The following is a 19,186-nucleotide window of genomic DNA, read 5'->3' as shown; positions in this document are numbered from 1 at the left end:
TCTGTCCCCACTGCGCCTGTGCATGGAGCTGAAACGCTGACCGGAGACCCCCCTCCCCCCCACCCCCAGTAAGGCCTGTTAGGGGAGGCCGGGAGGGTTTACCATCACCCTTTGCAGGCGAGGAAACTAGGGGGCGAGGTGTCTGGCTTGCCCCAAGGCCCTTCCAAAGCTCAGGCCCACGGGGGAGAAGGGGGCAGGGGGTGCTGGGGGCCCAGACGCAGGGATTTGACCCAGAACCAGATCCAAGAGGCTGAGAAAGCCGCAGCTGGCCCATTCCTGCTCCCCAAATAAATCACTCCACGGCCACTTTTGAAATCAGCTTTATATCAAACTATAAAAACCCAGGTCTTTTTCTGAGTACATACATACAAAAGCAGTACTACCAAAAAAATAATAATAACATCAAACACGCTACTCCTATAAATGTACAAAGGCCTTTGTACACCATTTACACGGCCAGTTTCTGGCCACAGTACCTGGAAAGGGGGGGACAGGCCCTCGAGAACTGACACCCCTGCAATGCTCTCAGAGGCAGGGCGAGGCGGGGTCGCGCCCAAGTTGGATCTGCCCCCTCGTGCTGAGTGCGCCTTAAAGGCAAGCAGAGGCCCAGGAGGGTAACTGAACCCACGTTTTCCTGGGGAAGAACAAGGCACCCCATGGGGCGGTGGATGGATGGAGGCTGTGTTGGGCAAAATAATGCCCCGAAAATGCCCCCATCCTACCCCCAGACCTGTAACTATGTGCGGCCCATGGCAATGAGGCATCAAGGTGTCAGGTGGAATTAAGGTTGCTGGTCAGCTGGCCTTAACATCGGGAGAGGAGGCTGGACTGTCTGCGTGGCCAAAGGTCATCTTGAGGGGCTTAAAGCGGAAGCGGAGGCAGAGGAGGATGCCGGGCGGTGAGCTGCCACGTCCGGCTTTGAAGATGGAAGGGGGCTACGAGCCAAGACATCTGGGCCCGTGGCCTCGAAAAACTGGAAAGGTGAGGAAATTCCCCGAAGGAGCTTCCAGAGGGAACCAGCCTGGCCGAAACCTTGGCTTCAGCCTGCTAGACCCATGTCAGACGTCTGACCTCCAAAGGGAAAGACGAGTTCTTGTCTTAAGCTACGAAGTTGGTGAAAAGTCGCGGAAGTGGCAGTCGGAACTAAAACAGAGGCCGCGGGGCTAGGGCTCCAGCTTGCTCTGCCCAGACCTCAGCCTGAGCTCCAGCGGAGGGCCCACAGGGCACCCCTGCGCCCGTCCCCGGGGAGGGGGGAAGGCACGAGTGGGGGAGGGCAGCAGAGAGAAGACCCAGGAGGTCCTCGGAGCCCCGGGGCCTGTTCTCAGGGGAAGGAGGGGCACCAGAGAGGGGACAGGGTCTGCGCCGCGGCGGGGCTGGCTCTGCCCCCAGCTTGCTGTGTGATCCCACAGGCTCCTTTCCAGGCCCCAGATAAGAGCTCATCTTTTTCTTTTTTCCTTTCAGTTCTGTCTTCCACTCCACACACCTGCTGAGCCCAGCTCAGAGCAGCCCTGGACCAAAGGAGGCAGGAGCGGGGAGGCTGGGGGCAGGGGGCTTGGGGGGCTGGGAAGGCGCTTCAACCCAGCCATGAGGAGGACCCCCACAGACAGGCAGAGAGCCAGGATCTCTGACCCCTGGCCGCTCCCCGGCCCGGCTCCTCCTTCAGGCAGAGAGCCAGGATCGCTGACCCCTAGCCGCTCCCCAGCCCAGCCCCTCCTTCAGGACACGCAAGATCAACACTCATTCACAGAGAGTTTCTCAGGCGTGGCCTCCGTGGCTCCCACAGCAGGTGCTCCTGCCCCCACAGGAGGGGTAAACAAACCAGGGCCTGTCCAATTCCAGTGCCTTGGCCACGGCTGCGCAGCAGCAGCAGCAGCAGCAGCAGCAGCAGCAGGAGGCAGGATGCCTATGCCGGGCTGTGAAGGGCTGTGAAGCTGATGGGGCCCGAACGGCCCCGCGCCCGAGGCTCACCAGGGGCTCACACGCGGCTCACACGCAGGCCAGGCCGCGGAAAAAGCTAACCAACATTTATAAGTGAAAATAGGGGCTTGGAGGGCTCGTGCGCCCCTGTGTTGATGTCCAGGATGCTTCGGATGCTCTTGACCTCACTGCCGGACAGGTTCCCCTTGATGGCCAAGATGGCGCTCAGGTGGCCTTTGCTGGTAAGGAGAGTGTCCATTAGTCCAGCTCCCTCGGCAGCACCCCTGCTGACTCCCCTTCCCAGCTCCCCAGACGCCTGGCCAGAGCCCCCAGGACCCCGCAGCCAACCCCCTGCCCACGAGGTGGCGTCGCTCTCCTTTGCCCACTGTGCTCCAGGGGCCCGGCCGCCTTGCGTCCTAGAGTGAGCCAGGTGCCCGGCCGCCTCCAGCCCTTGCACCGGTGTTCCTCCTGGAATGCCCTTCTCCGTGCTCCTGAGGCGACCGCCTCCTTCTCACCCTTTAGGGCTCAGCTGAAATGTCACCTCCCGGAGAGGCTTTCAGTCTCTAAAGTCAGCCCCTCCTGGGTGAACAGCCTCTAGGTCTTTGCGGTTGTACTCCTTTGCCGGCCCGCTCGTCATGGCTCTCACCCTCAAGGACTAAGCAGCACAAGGGAGGACAGAGACCTGGTCCGTCTTTACTTCACCTCATCCTAGTGCCTAAAGCAGAGCCTGGCACCTAAGAGGAGACACTCAGCAATTGGTGGGACGGGAGGATGGCTGGCTGGCTGGCTGGTGGATGGATGAATAAGGTGGACGGGTAGATAGGCGGGTGGATGGATGGATAGACGGATGGGAGGCTGAACAGGTGGCTGGGCGGATGGATGGAGAAAGACGGACAGGTGGCTGGGTGAGTAGATGGGCAGACAGGTGGATGGATGGATGGTGAGTGTGGAAGTGGACGGGGCAATGGATCAGCCAGGGGCCGGACTAGGCTAAGCTGGGACGGTCCGACTCAAGGCCTGCTCAACCTTGACCACCCACATCAGAAGACAGCCCGCAGAAACACTTCTCCGGGCTCACCAGGTCCCGAGGCAGCCTGAGCCTCCACTCCCAGGGCACAGGTCATGCCCCCTGGGACCCCTAGGCTGAGTGGTGGACCCCGGCTTCACTACTAACTTGCCATGGTGTCCAGAGGCCCCTGGTCTCTGGTCTGTTTCCCTCTGCGGGGCAGTGTCTAAAGGCTAAGCGTGTGGGCTGGGGACCCAGCCGGGCCGGCTTTGTCACCCCAGCTGTGCTGCCCTGGACACATTCCTCAAGCGCCCCAGGCCTCACGTGTCAGATGGAGATGAAAACTGTCAGCCTCATAGGCTGCGGCCAGGGTCAAGTGACGCCACCATAGAGATCCAAGCACGGTGGCTGGCGTGCCGTCGGCACTCAGTAAAGGGACCGCGTCGTGGTGGCGGCCCTGAGCTCTAGCCACCTGGCAGGGCAGATCCTGGCAGCCCCAGGATCCAACCACAGGGGGCTATGGCAGGGCCATGCTGCCGGCTCAGGTCCTCTGGGGCCCTTGTTCTCACCTGAAGTCAGGGTACCAGGTGGCATAAGTGGCTACCTCGATCTTGATGGCACTGGGGTCCTGCAGGCGAATGATCTCGGCGAGTGTGGGGAGGGCACGATGCAGCCAGGTTGCAGGGGAGCCCTGCGAGCACAGGCCTGGTTGGAGGAAGGGTTGTCCTTTCCCTGAAGGTCCCCCAGGGGGCCCAGAGAGGCTCAGGTCAGACTTGATTGGGTGTGGAGAGGCCCAGAGGGGCCATCCTGGAGGAGGAGGGCAGCCCGTCCATCCCAGGGCGTGGGGGAGCAGGGAGGAGAGAGGTGTGGGCAGGGCTTACATTCTCCGTGCAGAAGTTCTGGATGAGCTCTGCGTTCGCCAGGATGTGCCCCGCCAGCTGCTGCTGCTGCTCCGGTGTCCTGAGGACCAGGCGCCGCTTGCTGAGGCGGACGATGTATTCCTTCACCAGGTGCAGGTGTATGACCTCCATGAGCTCCTGGGTGGGCGAGCAGGCAGGGGCACGTGAGCCATCCAGGCAGGGGACTCGCCTCCTCCCCGGAAGCCTCCCCGCCTCCAAGCCCGGGGTCCAGGAGGGGCGGGTGCCAGAGCAAAGGAGAGCATCCGTGCACGCACCCAGGTGCACGCCCTCGCGGCGACGCGCACGCGCGCGTGTTAGCGCAGGCGGCCGGATCCCCACGCCTGCCCCCCCCCCACAGCCCAGCACCCCCTCACCTCCCGGAAACAGTCGTGCAGTTCCTCGAACTCGGGCAGCCGTTCCCTCACAGCACAGATGATCTGCTCCAGGGTCTGCGCGGGGGCTGCCCAGCGGGTCTGCGAGAACTTCTTAAACAGCGGCTGGAAAGAAGGGAGGAAGTCTGGCCACGCCCTGCAGAGGAAGGGCCGGCGCGGCGGACACGCTCACAGACACACGCAGGGACACACGCGGCCCAGTACAGGGGGTGAGGGGCTGTCAAAGACTCCTGGAGGGAAAACGCGGGGCCCTGCTCACAGGCAGGCTCCTTCCCCCCCTTCCCCCAGGCCGGCCTGCTGCGACTCTGCGGCAAGGACAGCCTTTGCCTGCCCCGAGGCGGCCTCGTCCACCGCCTCCCTCCTTAAATAAATAAATTCCTGCATAAACAAAGCCTTGTGCTTGGCTGGGCCTATGAGGCCCCTGCCAAGTCATCCAGGGTCACTGCCTGGCCACCCACAGCCCCCGGGGGGTTGGGGGGACGAGGCAGCTCCCACGGAGGGTGGTTTCCGGGGACTGCTCCCCATCCTCTGCTAGAGGCACCCACGGGTTTCTGCGGATTTCTCAGCTCCCGCGGAGGCGGAGGTGGCTGCCCAAGGCGCTGAGCGTCACAGCGGGGGATGGGCACGGGGAGGGGAGCGGGCGGGAGGATGTGGGGGAGCTGGAGCGAAAGTATGTGCAGACTGGCTTGGGTCTAAATGAGGGAGGGATGCTGAGGCTTCTTGTCTGCCCCCCAGGGCCCTGGGCAGCCCTCTGAGGCCCAGCCCCAGGCGGAAATGGTGGGAGTGCGGTGGTCAGGAGTTGCCCCCCACACCCTGTGGACCCTTCACCTGGGCAGCACCAGCCTCACTACAGCTGGGCCCACACCGTGCCTTCCAAACCCCGGGTTTCGCTTCTGCCATTCCCACCCCCAGCCCCCTCCCAGGCCGCCCCATCGCCCTCCGGCCCTGGGCTCAGCAGGTGCCACAGCTCCAGCTACCTTCAGGTCCCCAAACAGGCCCTGAAGCAGGGTATCAAAGCCACGACTCTTGAGCTCATTCAGAGGGTTCAGCAGGTGGCTCAGGAGGTCCTGTGCTGTCTGCCACTTCTGCTCCATGAACGTTCTGGAAGGACAGGGAGGCAGGGAGGTCACTCCAGCCCCGCCCAGCCTGCAGCTCCATACCCAGAGAGCCTCGCAGCCCTGGGCAAGTCTTCCTAAGCCATCTCCTCACTCTAGAACCCTCAATGGCTCCCACTTCCTGCGGGAGCAAGTCCAAGTCATCCATCCATGGTCCCTCGGCGGGGGCCGGCCTCCTTGACCCCAGCACCTAACACCTAACACCACACCCTCTGCTGACCGAGGGCAAGGCTCAGCCTCTGCACAGCTCAGCCTGTTCATCTGCTTAATGGCCATAATCACTGCACCGCCTTGACAGGACCTCTTAAGGAGAAAACAGACCATGTTCGTGAGAGCCCGACCCCAGCACTATATCAACACCTGTTGCTGCCGCCACAGGCCCCGTCGTTTCCTCACCGCCCCGTCCTGCTCGGCCTGCTCGGTTTAATTCAGCGTCTCGGCTTAAGCTGCTCCCGCTGCCCTGCCTCCCCTTCACCTCTCAGCTACCCCGGCTCTCCAGCAGGCAGGCAGCCCCCACGATTCCCGCTCCCACAAACCCCTCCCAGCGCCCTCACCGGAAGGACAGGCAGTTGTTGATGTTGGCGATGACATTGGCCCTGTAATTTCCCAGATGTTTGCTGCTCTCCAGAAAATCATTAAAGGCGCGCTGGTAGCTGGTGAAACCGGAAAGGGTTCATGGAGGACTGGCTCAAACACGGGGACAAAAGCAGCCTCCGGCCTGCCCTGCCCAACCAGGCTCCCTGGGTTGATGGGGTGCTTTTCCAGGCCCCAAGCCTGGGGGGGTGGCGGGCAGGGGTGGGGCACACCACCCCTAAGCCGCCTGTAACTGGCTTCGCAGGCTAAGGCCAGTGCGGCCAGTGCTCCAGCCCAGCTCTGCTGCCCCCCCCCCCGCCCCCGACCAGAGCCGGAAGACTGGAAGAGCAGTGGGTGGGTGGAGGCTGAGGTGTCCTCAGAGGCGGGGAGGGAGGCAGCCAGGGGAACTGTGAGGGCGAGAGCAGGGGCGTCACCTGAAGGGCTGGCAGGGCCAGTCCCTCGTGGTTACCTTCCCTGAGCTGGAGGCTGCTCTGCAGGGGGCTTCGCTGAGTGGCGGGGGGGTCAGATCACCCGAGGCTCTCAGGGCCCAGGTGGGTGGTGCGGGGGGGGGGGGGGTGATCTTGCTCAAAATGCCAGATGCCCTGGGGGCAGGGAGGGGGCACTGATCCAGCCTGGATGGCCTCCCAGGGCACAAGGGGAGGGCAGGGGCAGGGGCTCTGAGCGAGGCGGCTGCAGGGAGCCCTTCCCGAGGGCGCACACGCCCATCCCCCACCTCCTGAGGACCGCAGCCAGCTCCACCTGCAGCACACGCTTCATCTGTGCACCCACGTCAGGCGTGATCTCCTCGGCCTTGGCCTGGCCCTGGGAGATGATCTGCAGGGTGAGAGGTGAGCTGAGCGGGAGCCCCCCCCCCCCGCTGGGCTGCTGGGCTGGGGAGGGGTGGACAAGCAGGAACAGGCTCGCGTCTGCACACAAGGACGCGGGCTCTGTGCCTGCTCACGCACGGGCTGTACCAGTGCTCGAGGCGGCCTGTGCTACCTGGATGATGTCTATGGCCAGCTCACTGTGGCAGTGGCCGTCCAGCTTCTGGGGAGCCGCATCCTGGTCCCAGCACTTCAACTCCAGGTCCAGGGCGCGGGCCATCAGCTCCCTCATGCTGGCCTGCGGGGAGGGGGGCTGGTCAGGGTAGCACGAAGCCCACGTGGATGGTGGATGTCCCCCTCAGGCCCCTGGCCCGCGTCCTGTCTGCCCCCGCCCCCCCCCCCCCCCCCCGCTTCCTTCCCGCCCCTCCTTTGTCCCTGCCCGGTGCCAGCCCTGGACGCACCGCCTCGTTGGAGAAGAACGTGGCCTCCAGCAGCCGGATCTGCTTGGGGGGCAGGAGGCTCCCAAGCCCGACTCCCTGCAGCTCGCCCGCCAGCTTGGGGCTGTTGATGACCTCTCTGCGGGCAGAGGGGGGCCAGCACGAGGAGGATCAGCACCGTCCCGCGGGCAGAGCCCACCTCCTCAGCTGCCCGCAACCCCATCGCCTTTCCTCCACCAGATCCCATCCCTGCTTCTCCGTCTCGGAAGCTGGGTCCTCCCGCTGTTCATCGGGATCCAGGCCCCACACCCTGGACTCAGCACACCAGCCCTCGCCTTCTCACCCCCACCCATTCCTGCTCTAACATACGCCCCCCAGAATCCATCAGCCTCAAGCCACCCGCTGCCCAGCCGCCACCATCTGTCACCTGGCTCCTTACAGGGCCTTTCTCCCTGGCCCCCAGCGAGCCCTCCTCCACCCGGCAGGGAGAAGCACCTTTCGGATCTGATCTCCCTGCTCCAAGGACCCTCCTCTTACACAGATAAATGCAGCTCCTACGGCAGCTCTCTGCCTCCTTCCCAACCCACCCCCCTGGGCTGCAGGCCTGCTGGCCGTGGGCGTCCCGCCAGCCCTGCATCCCCTTCCCCCCAGGCCAGCTCTGCTGCCCCCAGAGGTGGACCAGTCCAAGCAAGAAAGGCTGACCCCAACCCCACCCCAACCGCCTCCAGAGGCATATCTACTCGTCCTTGCGTCTCAGAGTCCCCTGGAGACTGCTCAGCCCCGGCCCGTCCTCAGGGACCTTTGGCTGCCTAGAGTCTCAAGAGTGGCCCTCTCGGCCCTTCTCCCAGCTGGACCCACTGTGTCCCTTTCTTCCCCACACTTCTGGCCACACAGGCTTTGACAGAGCCACCCTGGATGGGCCCTCCCCAGGGCTCCGTGCCCAGCTGACTTCAGTGTCCTGCTGCACTGACCCCCGTGGGCTCCAGACTAAAAGCCCCTAGGGTCACTGGGACAGGAAGGCTGAAGGGGAGAGGTGAGTCAGGACAAGGCATTTCCCGGTGAGTCAGGACAAGGAAGAAGGAACTGGCTCAGGGCTGCCCTGACTTTCCCACAGCCCCTGCCCTGAGCCGGTTCCCTATTCTCTGCTGACTGCTTACCCTCCACCGCCACAGGGCCTCTCCTCTGGTCCCTGCTGGAGGCTGAGCCACTGCTCAAGGTCCCCCCGAGATCCTCAGACACTGCTCCAGGCCTCCGGCAGGGTTGACCCTCGGGTCTGGGGCAGCCCCTGTAGGAACCCCTGGCCTCTCATGCCCTGGGCATTTCCGTGCTGCTGTAAAAGTCTCTCCCCGCCCAGCCTGTGCAAATGACTGGCATGCTCACGGCCCATGGGGACGCCTGTGGCTGTACCCGACAGGTATCAGGCATCCTCCATGGGCAGAGCCAGCTTCCTAAAAAGAGCTCCAGACTTCAGGGGCCAGAACCCAGCTCCGCCACGGGCTCGCTGGATGAGCCTGCTCATGGGCATCTGTCCCCATGTGCCTAGTGCAGCCCTGGGAGCACTGCCCTGCCTTGGAGCGCACCCACAGCCTGCTGGCCCATCCAACACCGGCAGGCTCCCCGCGGCTCCCAGAATGCCTCGCGGCTCAGCTTAGGCCCCGGGAGGTGACTCCCTTTGCGGGGAACACCATCTTCCCTCCACCTCCCTCCTGGCCTGTCCTCTCTCCTCCCCTGCCCCACTCCCTTCCTTCCATCAGACTGTGAGGAGTTCCCCTCATGGCGCAGTGGAAATGAATCTGACTAGGAACCATGAGGTTGTGGGTTTGATCCCTGGCCTTGCTCAGTGAGTTAAGGATTTGGCATTGCCGTGAACTGTGGTGTAGTTTGCAGATGCAGCTTGGATCCCGCGTTGCTGTGGCTGTGGCTGTGGCGTAGTCTGGCGGCTGTAGCTCCGATTAGACCCCGAGCCTGGGAACCTCCATATGCCACAGGTATGGCCCTAAAAATAAAAAAGACGAAAACACAAAAACCCCATCAGCCTGCGAGGAGCCTGCGGCAGGCCGGGTCTTGTGCGTCCTCCTTGGAGCTGGCCTCCTCGGCGCACCCACAGCCAGGGCCTCCTCTCCCGCTGCCCTCCCTGCTCTGGATGGTCACTGTGCCTCGCCCTCCACAGACTGGGAACTCAGTAATGAATGATGACGTCCCTGCCATTCTCTGGGCCTCAGTTTCCCCAGCGGCGGAGGCCCAGGAGACGAAGGGCCCAAGTGGGAAGCAGGCCCAGCCCGGCCCTGTCGCTCTGAGTCCAGGCTGGGTCTGTGCGGCGCTCCCGCAAGCGGTGACCCCCCCGCCCCGAGCGAGCAGGCCTCCCTGCGCCCTGGGCGCACTCACTTGGGGTAGAGGTTCTGCACCCAGACCAGGAGCATGTAGGTGTCTCGCGGGCACAGCTCGAACTGCGCCACGGCCGCCAGCTGGGCCGCGAAGTACTCGTGGTAGCTCTCGGCATAGGCGGCCACCACGCCGAGCTCGGGGGGGAACAGCGGCTTCAGCCGCTCCACCACGGCCTCCAGGTCCTCCCTCATGGTGCGGCCCATGTGCTCGAAGACGCGCTCGGCCTCCGAGCGGCCCTCGGCGTCCGCGGCTGGCCGCCGGCTCATGCGCTCCTCGGCCGCCTGCGCCACGCCGCGCCGCCACGCCTGCAGCCAGCGCCGGGGCCGCGTGGGCGCCAGCGACGCGGGCCCGGGGCCCCCCCGCCGCCGCCGCCGCCGCCGCCGCGCGGTCCTCGCGCTCCTGCTCGGCCAGCACCGCCAGCGCCTGGCGCAGCCGCTCGGGCGGCGCCTCCAGCGGCCGGCGCAGCAGGCCCAGCACCTGGTCGCGCAGCAGCAGGTAGAGCGCCTCCACCTTGCTCTGGCGCCGCACCAGCTCCTCCGCGCTCGCGCCGCCCGCCGCCGCCGCCGCCTGCAGCTCCCGCTCCAGCGCCAGCAGCGGCCCCGCCGCCTCCAGCCGCCCGCGCTCCAGGTCCGCCTTGAGCTCCTCCACTGCGACCAGAACGCGGCGTTAGCGGGGCCCCGGGGGCGGCGGCCCGAGAGCGACGCCGGGGACAAGTCCCCTCCCGCGCACCCGTGGGAGAGGAGGCCGAGACCCCAAAAGGAGACGCGGGGCGCCCAAGGGGGCCGTGTCCCCCTCCAGCCGCCCCCGGCCACCAGCATCAGAAGCTGAGACCCCCAAAAGGAGACGTGGGACACCCTAGGGGGCCGTGTCCCCTCCAGCCACCCCGGCCCCCAGCATCAGAAGCTGAGACCCCCAAAAGGAGACGCGGGGCGCCCAAGGGGGCCGTGTCCCCTCCAGCCACCCCCGGCCCCCAGCATCAGAAGCTGAGACCCCAAAAGGAGACATGGGACACCCTAGGGGGCCGTGTCCCCTCCAGCCACCCCGGCCCCCAGCATCAGAAGCTGAGACCCCAAAAGGAGACGCCGGGCGCCCAAGGGGGCCCCTCCAGCCACCCCTGGCCCCCAGCATCAGAAGGCCGGGAGGGGAAACCCTCCACGCCTACCTTTCCTGGCCTGGCTGTGGCCCAGGTGAGTGGGTCATCCAGTCCCCCCCAGACTCCAACTGGCTCTGACCTGGAGTCCCCCCCCCCCCCCCCCCGCGTACCTGTGGGCAGCCGGTCGGCCAGCTGGGGCTGGGGCTCAGGCTCGCCTTCTGCCTCCGCTGAGCTGGGCTGAGGCTTCTTCTTCCTCCCTTTGGTGAAGACACTAAACACACTGGCCAGGCCTCTTGACTTCTTCTCCTTCTTAGCAGCCTTGTCCGCGTCCCGACCAGGGGCCACCTCTAGGGGCAGCACCAGGTCCTCAGAGGAGGCCTCCGACATGGAAGCTTCTGACTCTGCCTCCGATGCGGAGGGCAACTTCTGGGGGCTTCCGGGGAAGTCGAGGGCCCCTGGCTCAGGCTGCTGGCCTGGAGGGCCGTTGAAGAGAGTGGCCATGCTCAGCATCGCCCAGGCTCAGGCCTGCGGGTTGACAAGGGGAGGGAATGAAAGGGTTCGAGGTCTCCCTGCCCTGCGCCCCCTCCCACCCCCCCGCCGGTCCAGCAGGCAGCCAGGCTGGCTTGTTTTCCCCTGTGCGACAGCCAGGGCCTCGGGCGGGCTTCTCCTGGTCCACATGGGCACCAACTCCGATCCTGGACACCGGTCCCTCAGCACCCACAGCCCCTCCCAATAACCACAGCCTCTCCCAGAATTGCCCGAGGCAGGGACGAAGCTGGGGACAGGGGGCCAGGCATCCCAGAGAGGGGGGCCCTTTAACTTCATTGTGGCAAATGCTTCCTTGACAGCCCACCCTCTGGGCAGGGAGAAGGGACTGCAGGACATGAATACGGTCCTGGGTCCCATGAGACCCTGGGGGAGGAGGCAGAGCACGGGCTGCTGTCCCATTGCCCAGGGCAGGAACGGAGGCCCAAAAGTCACAGAGCCCCAGAGGCGGGGCTGAGGCAGGAATCCAGCCCCAGCGCCATCCTCCATTTGGTCCGGTCCTTCTCACGACTCCCTCAGCTTTGGGCTCACAGAGGAACACTGAGCAGAGACGTGGCTGCTCCCGCTGGGACCACAAGGGGAGCAGAACCCGACTGTATTCTGGCCTCTGGGCTCCGGTCCACAGAAACCACAGCGCCCCTTCAAACTTCAGGGGCTCTTTCCCAGTTCAGGAAGGACAGTGGCCCAGTGAGGCCCAGGGCTGCCGGAGACCACGTGGCAACTCAGACTGGGAAGCCAGGCGTCCCGGCTCCCGTTGCACTCTGCCTGCTCCCAAATGGGGTGACATCATCACAGAAGGTTCTGCTTCCTGGGCCCTTCCTGCACGGCCCATCCCACACTTCCTCCCTCCCTCCCAGCAGCGGGTGATCTTGCCCTCATCTCACGCAACTGGCTCCGAGAGCCTTGAAATGCCGCCTGCAGACAATGGCCCAGAGCACCTGGCGCCAGGTCCCCGCCTCATGAGCTGCATTCAGGGAGGCAGGACCCCCTGTGCCCAGCAGCACCCTCCCCGCCGCCTTGACCCTTGTTGGAGCAAGGCCAGGAACCCTTGAGGGGAACACGGCGGATCTCAAAAGAGGGGACGGGACAGGGCTGGCCCTCCCTGGAGACGGGGTGACCCAGAACCATAGTGCCTGCCCCACCGCCCAAGAATAAATACACCGAGTCGTGACTCATGTGACACAATGCCTTCCAGTCACCCTACGACACCCCTGCAAGGCAGAGGGATCGGCCAGAAAGGGAAACTTAGGCAGAAAGAGATTGGTGGGGATTAGGCCCATCAGACTCTCCGCATCCCCTGCTGCCTCCCCGACAGCCCAGCCACCTTTTCCCATTCGCCCGAGGCCTCATCTCAGTCCCCCTGACTTGACCAGAGCCACTCAAGGGCCAGGGAGCCTGGGTTCTCCCACTCCTGCTGGCTTCACCAGGCGCCCTGGGCAGAGACCTACATCGCCGGACCTCGATTACCTCCCCTGTCCTCTGAGGAGCCCCGGTCCCCAGGGCAAGGCCACTGGGCACCCCACTCTGCTGGACCCTTGCCCCAGCTTCCTCTCCCAATCCATGTCATCTTCATGCGAGGCACGTGCAGGAGTTGCCCTGGCAGCTGGCTGGGGCTGCTCAGCAACCCCCCACACCGGCCCTCCTGCTGGGGTGAGGGAGAGGCCATCCTGACCAGCTGTGCCCACCCGCCTCACCGCTGCCCCCCACCTCCTGCGTCCCCACACTGCAGGCTCTACAAGACCTCCAGACCTGCAGGTCCCCACATGGCATCACTGCCTCCTCACTTCTGTGGCACACACCCCCCTTACCCTCTGCAAGGTGCCGCAGCAGCCCCCTTGGCCCTGTGGGAGGCTTTGACTCTGAGGCAGTAGAAGGAGAAGAAGCTGTGGGCTCAGCTATACCACCCACGAGGGTGTGGACGACACCACCTTTCCTCCTGAAGCCTCAGTCTCCCCATCTGCGAGGTGGGGACAAGGACGCCCACTTCACAGTGCTGCTGAAAGGATGTGAGAAAACCCCACTGCCACATGCCCACACCTGGCGGGGCCTCCGGAAGCGTCTGTGTCCTGTGTCCCCGTGTGGGTCAGGCTAACCCTGGCACCTGGGTACGGCAGAAGCGGACAGGAGAGGCATTCTTGTAGGCCCAGGCTCCTGGCTGGACACACTGAGACAGGAAGGGGCCTGCTCAGAGTCAAGCTGTGTAGCCTCAGGCTGTGGCCCAGCAGTGGCGCCCCTTCGTGCCTCTCGCTCCCCCAGCTTCTCCTCAGGCACACGCACCCTCCCTGTCCTTCTGGGTCAGGGTGTTGGTCCACACAAGCCTCCCTGCCCCGGATGCCATAGGGAGGGCACATCTATGCCCCAGGGGAGGACACCAGTGGCTTGGCACGGTCACACAGCCAGCCTCCACCCCTGGCCCTGGGCCTCCTGGCCTCCCACTGCAAATGGAAGGGAGACCCCTGTGCCTCTCCCCACGGCCCCTCCCTCCTTGCGTTTGGCAGGGCAGAGCCCACCGCTGGGAGCCTCTAACCTGGACCCTCCACACCCGGAGGCAGCGGCTCAGCGCGGAGGCCTCAGTTTCCCTAGAAGTGAGGCTGCTGGAGACTGGGAGTCTCCGAGCATCCGGCCCCCTCGGTCCCACCTCCGTTGCGCCGGCAGCCTCGGGGGATCGGGCCAGAGACACGGGGTCGGGGAGGGCGGGCGGCCGCGCGGAGAGCTTGGGGACTGACGCACCGCGGGCGGAGGTCACTTACTGTGTCCAGGCCGAGCCGCCGATGTCCGTGGCAGAGGCCGGCGCTGCCTGAAATAGACGCAGACTCCGCCCCCGCCCGGCCCGCCCCGCCGCCGCCTCCGCGGAAAACCCGCGGGCGGAGGCCAGGGCAAGAGTGGAGGGGCGGCCCGTGTCCCTGCGCCCGGGGTCGCGCGCCCCCCGCAGGCGGTGCTGGGCCCGCGTGGCAGGGGAGTGGGGGGAAGGGCGAGGTGGCGGGGCTGGGAGAGCGTCGTCCGCCCGCGCCCGGGTGTGTCTGAAGCTGGACCCGGTCGGGGTTGACCCGGGATGCTGACCCATTGTCAGACGGCCGCTTCTGATTGGTTGGCTGGAAGAGGAGCGGCGCGGGGCGGGGCGAGGGGGGCGCCCCCTCGCTCGGGACCCGGTTCCAGCGTCCCAGAGCCGGCGCCCACCCCAGCTCAGAAGAGCTCCCTCCCCACCCCAGCTCACCCCAACACTCCGGAGTCCCCTCTCCCCTGCATGGTGCAGAGGCCGGTCCTCCGTGAAGCCCTCAGCTGCAGGAGGACCACTCCCTCTGGGGAGGGCGTTCGAGCTGAGGAGTCTCCCGAAGGGAAGGAAGGCTGGCCAGCTCTTGACAAAGCACCTGTGCTGCGCCGTGGGTGCAGTCTTAGGATCAAGCCTCCCTTAAACCGGGTAACGGCTCACAAAGTGACTTGCCTGAGGTCACAACAGGCAGCAAGTGGTAGTCGGAGCCCACACCCAGCCCTGCGGGCTGCCCACTGAAGCACTCTCCCTTTCAGGGCCCTGGGCTGGGCCAGGATAGACTCCTAAAGGCCTGAGGTGGGGACCCCAGCAGCTCAGGCTGGCTTGACTCTCACTCAACCAGCTTTGTCCTCACTCAGTGTGGCCCTGAGCAGGTCACATCCCTTTCTGGGCCTCAGTTTCCCTGTCTAAGCTTTGTTTCTTGGGTCTGTCAAGGGGCAGGAAAGGGTGCCGGAAAGGGTACCCCCTTCCCTGTTTCACATGCTAGGAAGCCCTGCCCTCTGGAAAGGACCCTGAGCTCAGGAATTTCCCGGCTGGGCACCAGCTTCTTTTTTGCTTCTCAATAGAGCCTCTGCTCCTCCTCTCTTTTGTTTTTGCCACCCCTCCTCTGCCCGCCCAGTCCCTGCTCCCCCCAGGGACTGGGCACAGCCTGAGCCCTGGGAAGCATGGCTGCCTGGGCCGGGCTTGGGGGAGCTGCCCTTTGGAACTGGACATCGATCCTGTCCTAGGTGGGGCGGGGAAGGGGGGACTGCAGGAAACATCAGTCCCCTTCTGTCCCTGCGGCCCCAGGGACAATATTTTTCAGGTCTGAACTGTCGGTCACAGCACCCCAGGGCTGGGTGGGTCGTTCCAGCTGCTCCCCAGTGCACGGATGCCCAGGCTGATGTCTGGGACCCCCCCAAGTTCAGCCAGCCATTCAGAGGCGACAGGGACAAGAACAAAGGGGCCCTCTGCCTCCAGGGCGCCTGCTGTGGTCGCGTTGTGCAATGCCCAGGCCTTCCTGCCAGTCCCCTTCTTCTGACCCCAAACAGATTGGGAAATCGCTGGAAACTCCAAAGTGCTCTGGGCCTCGAAGGGAGGGGACCTGGCCAGGCTCCCAGGCCGCACTATCCCCTCAGAGCCCAGATCCTGGGGACAGGGGCATGGGGCAGAGGCTGGGCAGCCAACCTTGTCCCCAGCTGCCGTGGCATCTGAGCTCCACCTCCGTGGCCTGACCACGAGTTCCCAGCTGTGCCCAGAGGGTGGGAAAAGCCGCCTTCCCTCTTGTGGATGCACCAGTCCTTTCCCCTTCCCTGAGTTCAGCACGAGGGTCGAAGGTCACATCCGCGAAGCCCCCAACACAAGGGAAATCCTCCGAAAATAGGGCTGAATGGAAGGCCAAGGGGTGTGACAGCCAGGGGGGCCCACAGGGCAGGAGCTATTCTTCCCCCCTCTTGACAGATGAGGGAACTGTCCCCTGGAGACCAGAAACTTCAGAGGGAGCCAGAGGCTGGCCAAGAATTCCGCCCTCGGCAGGAAACGAGCATCAGATGCTGGCTGGGACTGTTTCTGGCCAGCTGCTGTCCCGGTCCCAGCTCCCCTGGGGGTGGGCAGGGGGCAGCAGGCCACTTCGACCTGGCAGGGAGGGCAGAAGGCAGGAGGGGTCTGGCAGTAGGTCCTCCTCCACCCCCCGGCGAGCCCAGGAGTCAAGTGCACCCGCCTGGCCAGGAGCTGTCAGCTCCTTGCACGCTTCCCAGGGATTAAGAGGCCTGGGACATATGCCTTCCCTCTGCTTCAAAATAACAGCTGACTTTAAAAAAAAATTTTTTATTGCTCAATGAATTTATGACATTTATGGTTGTACAATGATCATCACAACCCAGTTTTATAGGATTCCCATCCCACACCCCCGGGGCATCCCCCCGCCCCAAACTGTCTCCTTCGGAAACCATACGTTTCTCAAAGTCTGCGGTAAAATACACATAACCAAATACACCATTTTAAACCATTTTTCTTTCTTTTTTGGCACATGGAGTTCCCCGGATCAAATCCCGAGCTGGAGCTGCGACCTACGCCGCAGCTGTGGCAATGCCGGATGCTTTACCCACTACACCAGGCTGGGAATCGAACCCAAGTCCCTGCCGCTGTAGGGACACCATCGATCCTGTTGTGCCACAGCAGGAACTCCCCATTTTGACCATTTTAAGTAGGCCGTTCAGTGGCGTCATACATGGTTATGCAGCCATCGCCAGCATCCATCTCCAGAACTTTCTTACCTTGAGAAACAGAAACTCCAAACTCATTAAACACAACCTTCGGAATTCCTGTTGTGGCGCAGAGGAAACAAATCCAACTAGTGTCCATGAGGATATGGGTTCAATCCCTGGCTTCACTCGGGTCAGAGGTCTGCATCGCCATGTAGGTTGCAGACGCTGCTTGGATCTGGTGGCTGTGGCTGTGGTGTAGGCCAGCGGTTGAAGCTCTGATTCATCCCCTAGCCTGGGAACCTCCGTGTGCCACAGATGCAGCTCTAAAAAGCAGGAAAAAAAAAAAAACCAAAAAACCCACAGGAACTTCCCATTCTCACCTCCCCGCAGGCCTGGCACCTGCCATTCTACCTTGCATCTCTATGAATTTCACTACTGTAAGTAGCTCATATAAGTGGATTCATAACTGTGTTTTTCCTTTTGTGACTGTCTTATGTCACTTAAGGTCCTCAGGCCTCATCCCTGTTGTGGCACGTGTCAGAATGTCCTTCCTTCCTTTTTTTTTTTTTTTTTTTGGTCTTTTTGCCATTTCTTGGGCCGCTCCCGCAGCATATGGAGGTTCCCAGGCTAGGGGTCCAGTCGGAGCCGTAGCCACCAGCCCACGCCAGAGCCACAGCAATGCAGGATCCGGGCCGCGTCTGCAACCTACACCACAGCTCACAGCAACGCTGAATCGTCAACCTACTGAGCGAGGCCAGGGATCAAACCCGCAACCGCATGGTTCCTGGTCGGATTCGTTAACCACTGCGCCACGACAGGAACTCCAGAATGTCCTTCCTTTTTAAGCTTGACTGTTTCATGGTTTATCGTTTTGTCCATCCATGGACAATTGAGTGGCTGCCACCCTTTGGCCATCGTGGATAACGGGTTGTGAGCGTGGGAGTTCAGCTCTTTCTTCTCGATCCTGTGTTCAATGCGTTTGGGTAGACGGCTGTCTTTGGTGAATTTCCCCAGGTGCCAGGCGCTGTTCTAAGAGCTTTGTGTGCAGTAACTGACTTCATCAGACCATCTCATGACACCGGAAGCCCTTAATTATCCCCGTTTCTCGAGTGAGGACTTGGAGGCACAGAGATCCAGCCACGTGTCAGCCAGTGGTGAAGCAGGGAGCCCCCCACTAAGCATCGTGTCTATGACTTACCCCCAGTGTGGGTCAGCCGAAATACAGCTGGGTGTATTTAAGTCAGATATGAGGAAGGACCAGCTGCCAGGCCAGAGAGCTTAGATGCAGAAAGTGGGGATTTTACGGCCCTCCACTCCTTTTTCATCTTTGGAAAAAAAAAAAAAATTCCCAGTCTCTTTCACAAGCTTGTTCAGCCCACTGATGGAGTCTTCCTCCTCGGCCCGTGGGGCAGCGGGCGGGGCTGTCCCAGGCCTGAGAGCCCAGCCAGAGAATGACCCCCCGCATGTGATGGGTGGTCCCCCCTCGTGTCTCCCTGGAAGAGGGAAGTGGAAAGCAGAAGGGGAGCACATCCTGGCTCAGTAACGGGGTTGGGGGGTCACCCAGAGCGAGGGGGCTCTGGGACCCTGGACCTGGCTCCCGGCCGGCGGGGCCCCGCCCACTTCCCTCCAGAGATGACTTGCAATTCCCACCGCCCCAGCCGCTCTCAGGTCCTACTTCTCCCTTTACTTCTCCGGCCGGACTTGGGAGCATCCCTGGGGCCTCCTGTTTCCCGGGAATGCCCGCTCGCTAACTGACCCCGGCAGAGCCATGCCCTCCTCTGCTGCCAGGTGAGGAAACTGAGTCTTGGAGGAGTAAGAGGACCCAAGGCTGAGGCCTGGAGAGGCTGGGATCTCTGCTGCCACCCAGCCTTCCCCAAAGGGGAAGTCACTGGCGCAGGGTCATTTGCAGCTGCACCTGACCTCGGCCAGAGTCTCCTGACCTCGCCAAGGACCACGGGATGGCCGGGACAGCTGACCAGGAACACAGCCACCCCTCCCACCAGGACAGTCTTTGGAGCTGGCGGTGTCCCCCCAACGCCCTCGAAGTTGTTGGCTCGTTTTTGTTTGTTTGTTTTTTAAGTTGTTAATTTATTTTTATTTTTTGCTTTTTAAGGCCGCACAGGCAGCACATGGACGTTCCCAGCGTAGTGTTCATTCAGAGCTGCAGCTGCCGGCCTACACCACAGCCACAGCAATGTGGGATCTTAACCCACGGATCGAGGCCCGGGATCAAACCTTCATTCTCATGGATGCTAGGCAGTTTCACGACCCCGAGCCACGCAGGGAATTCTGTTGACTTGTTACTAGGCCCTCCCCTCCTCCCGAGGAAGCGGGGCCCCACAAGCCTTTCTGTTTGGACAATGGGGAAGGTGGGAAACATGAGCCGTGAGGGGTGCTCGGTGAACCTGGTCTCCTACCCGAGCTGGAGGAGGAAGGACCCCAGGAAGAAGGCCCCAATCCCGGCGGCCTTCCAAGGAGTGTAGTGCAGGAGGGCTCCCTGGAGGAGGGGCCCTGCTGGCATCGGGGGATCTCCATGCCAGCCCCG

General features: G+C 63.3%; 1 protein-coding gene across 1 annotated transcript; it reads right to left on the bottom strand.

Moving 5' to 3' along the window:
- Positions 1 to 304: 304 nt before the first annotated feature.
- TNFAIP2 (TNF alpha induced protein 2) lies at positions 305 to 13,914 on the bottom strand. Its single transcript, XM_047795165.1, is given in 13 exon segments — positions 305 to 2,156; positions 3,493 to 3,614; positions 3,805 to 3,960; positions 4,197 to 4,319; positions 5,192 to 5,315; positions 5,884 to 5,982; positions 6,636 to 6,736; positions 6,902 to 7,024; positions 7,188 to 7,302; positions 9,549 to 9,916; positions 9,918 to 10,195; positions 10,812 to 11,166; positions 13,715 to 13,914. Coding segments are annotated over 12 exon segments (2,091 nt in total). The 5' UTR covers positions 11,152 to 11,166; positions 13,715 to 13,914; the 3' UTR covers positions 305 to 2,014.
- Between the last annotated feature and the right edge of the window lie 5,272 nt (positions 13,915 to 19,186).

This window comes from Phacochoerus africanus, chromosome 9, assembly GCF_016906955.1.
Source record: "Phacochoerus africanus isolate WHEZ1 chromosome 9, ROS_Pafr_v1, whole genome shotgun sequence".
Taxonomy (NCBI): Eukaryota; Metazoa; Chordata; class Mammalia; order Artiodactyla; family Suidae; genus Phacochoerus; species Phacochoerus africanus.
The sequence above is the reverse complement of the archived record's forward strand: the minus strand, read 5'-3'. Positions and strand labels throughout refer to the sequence as shown.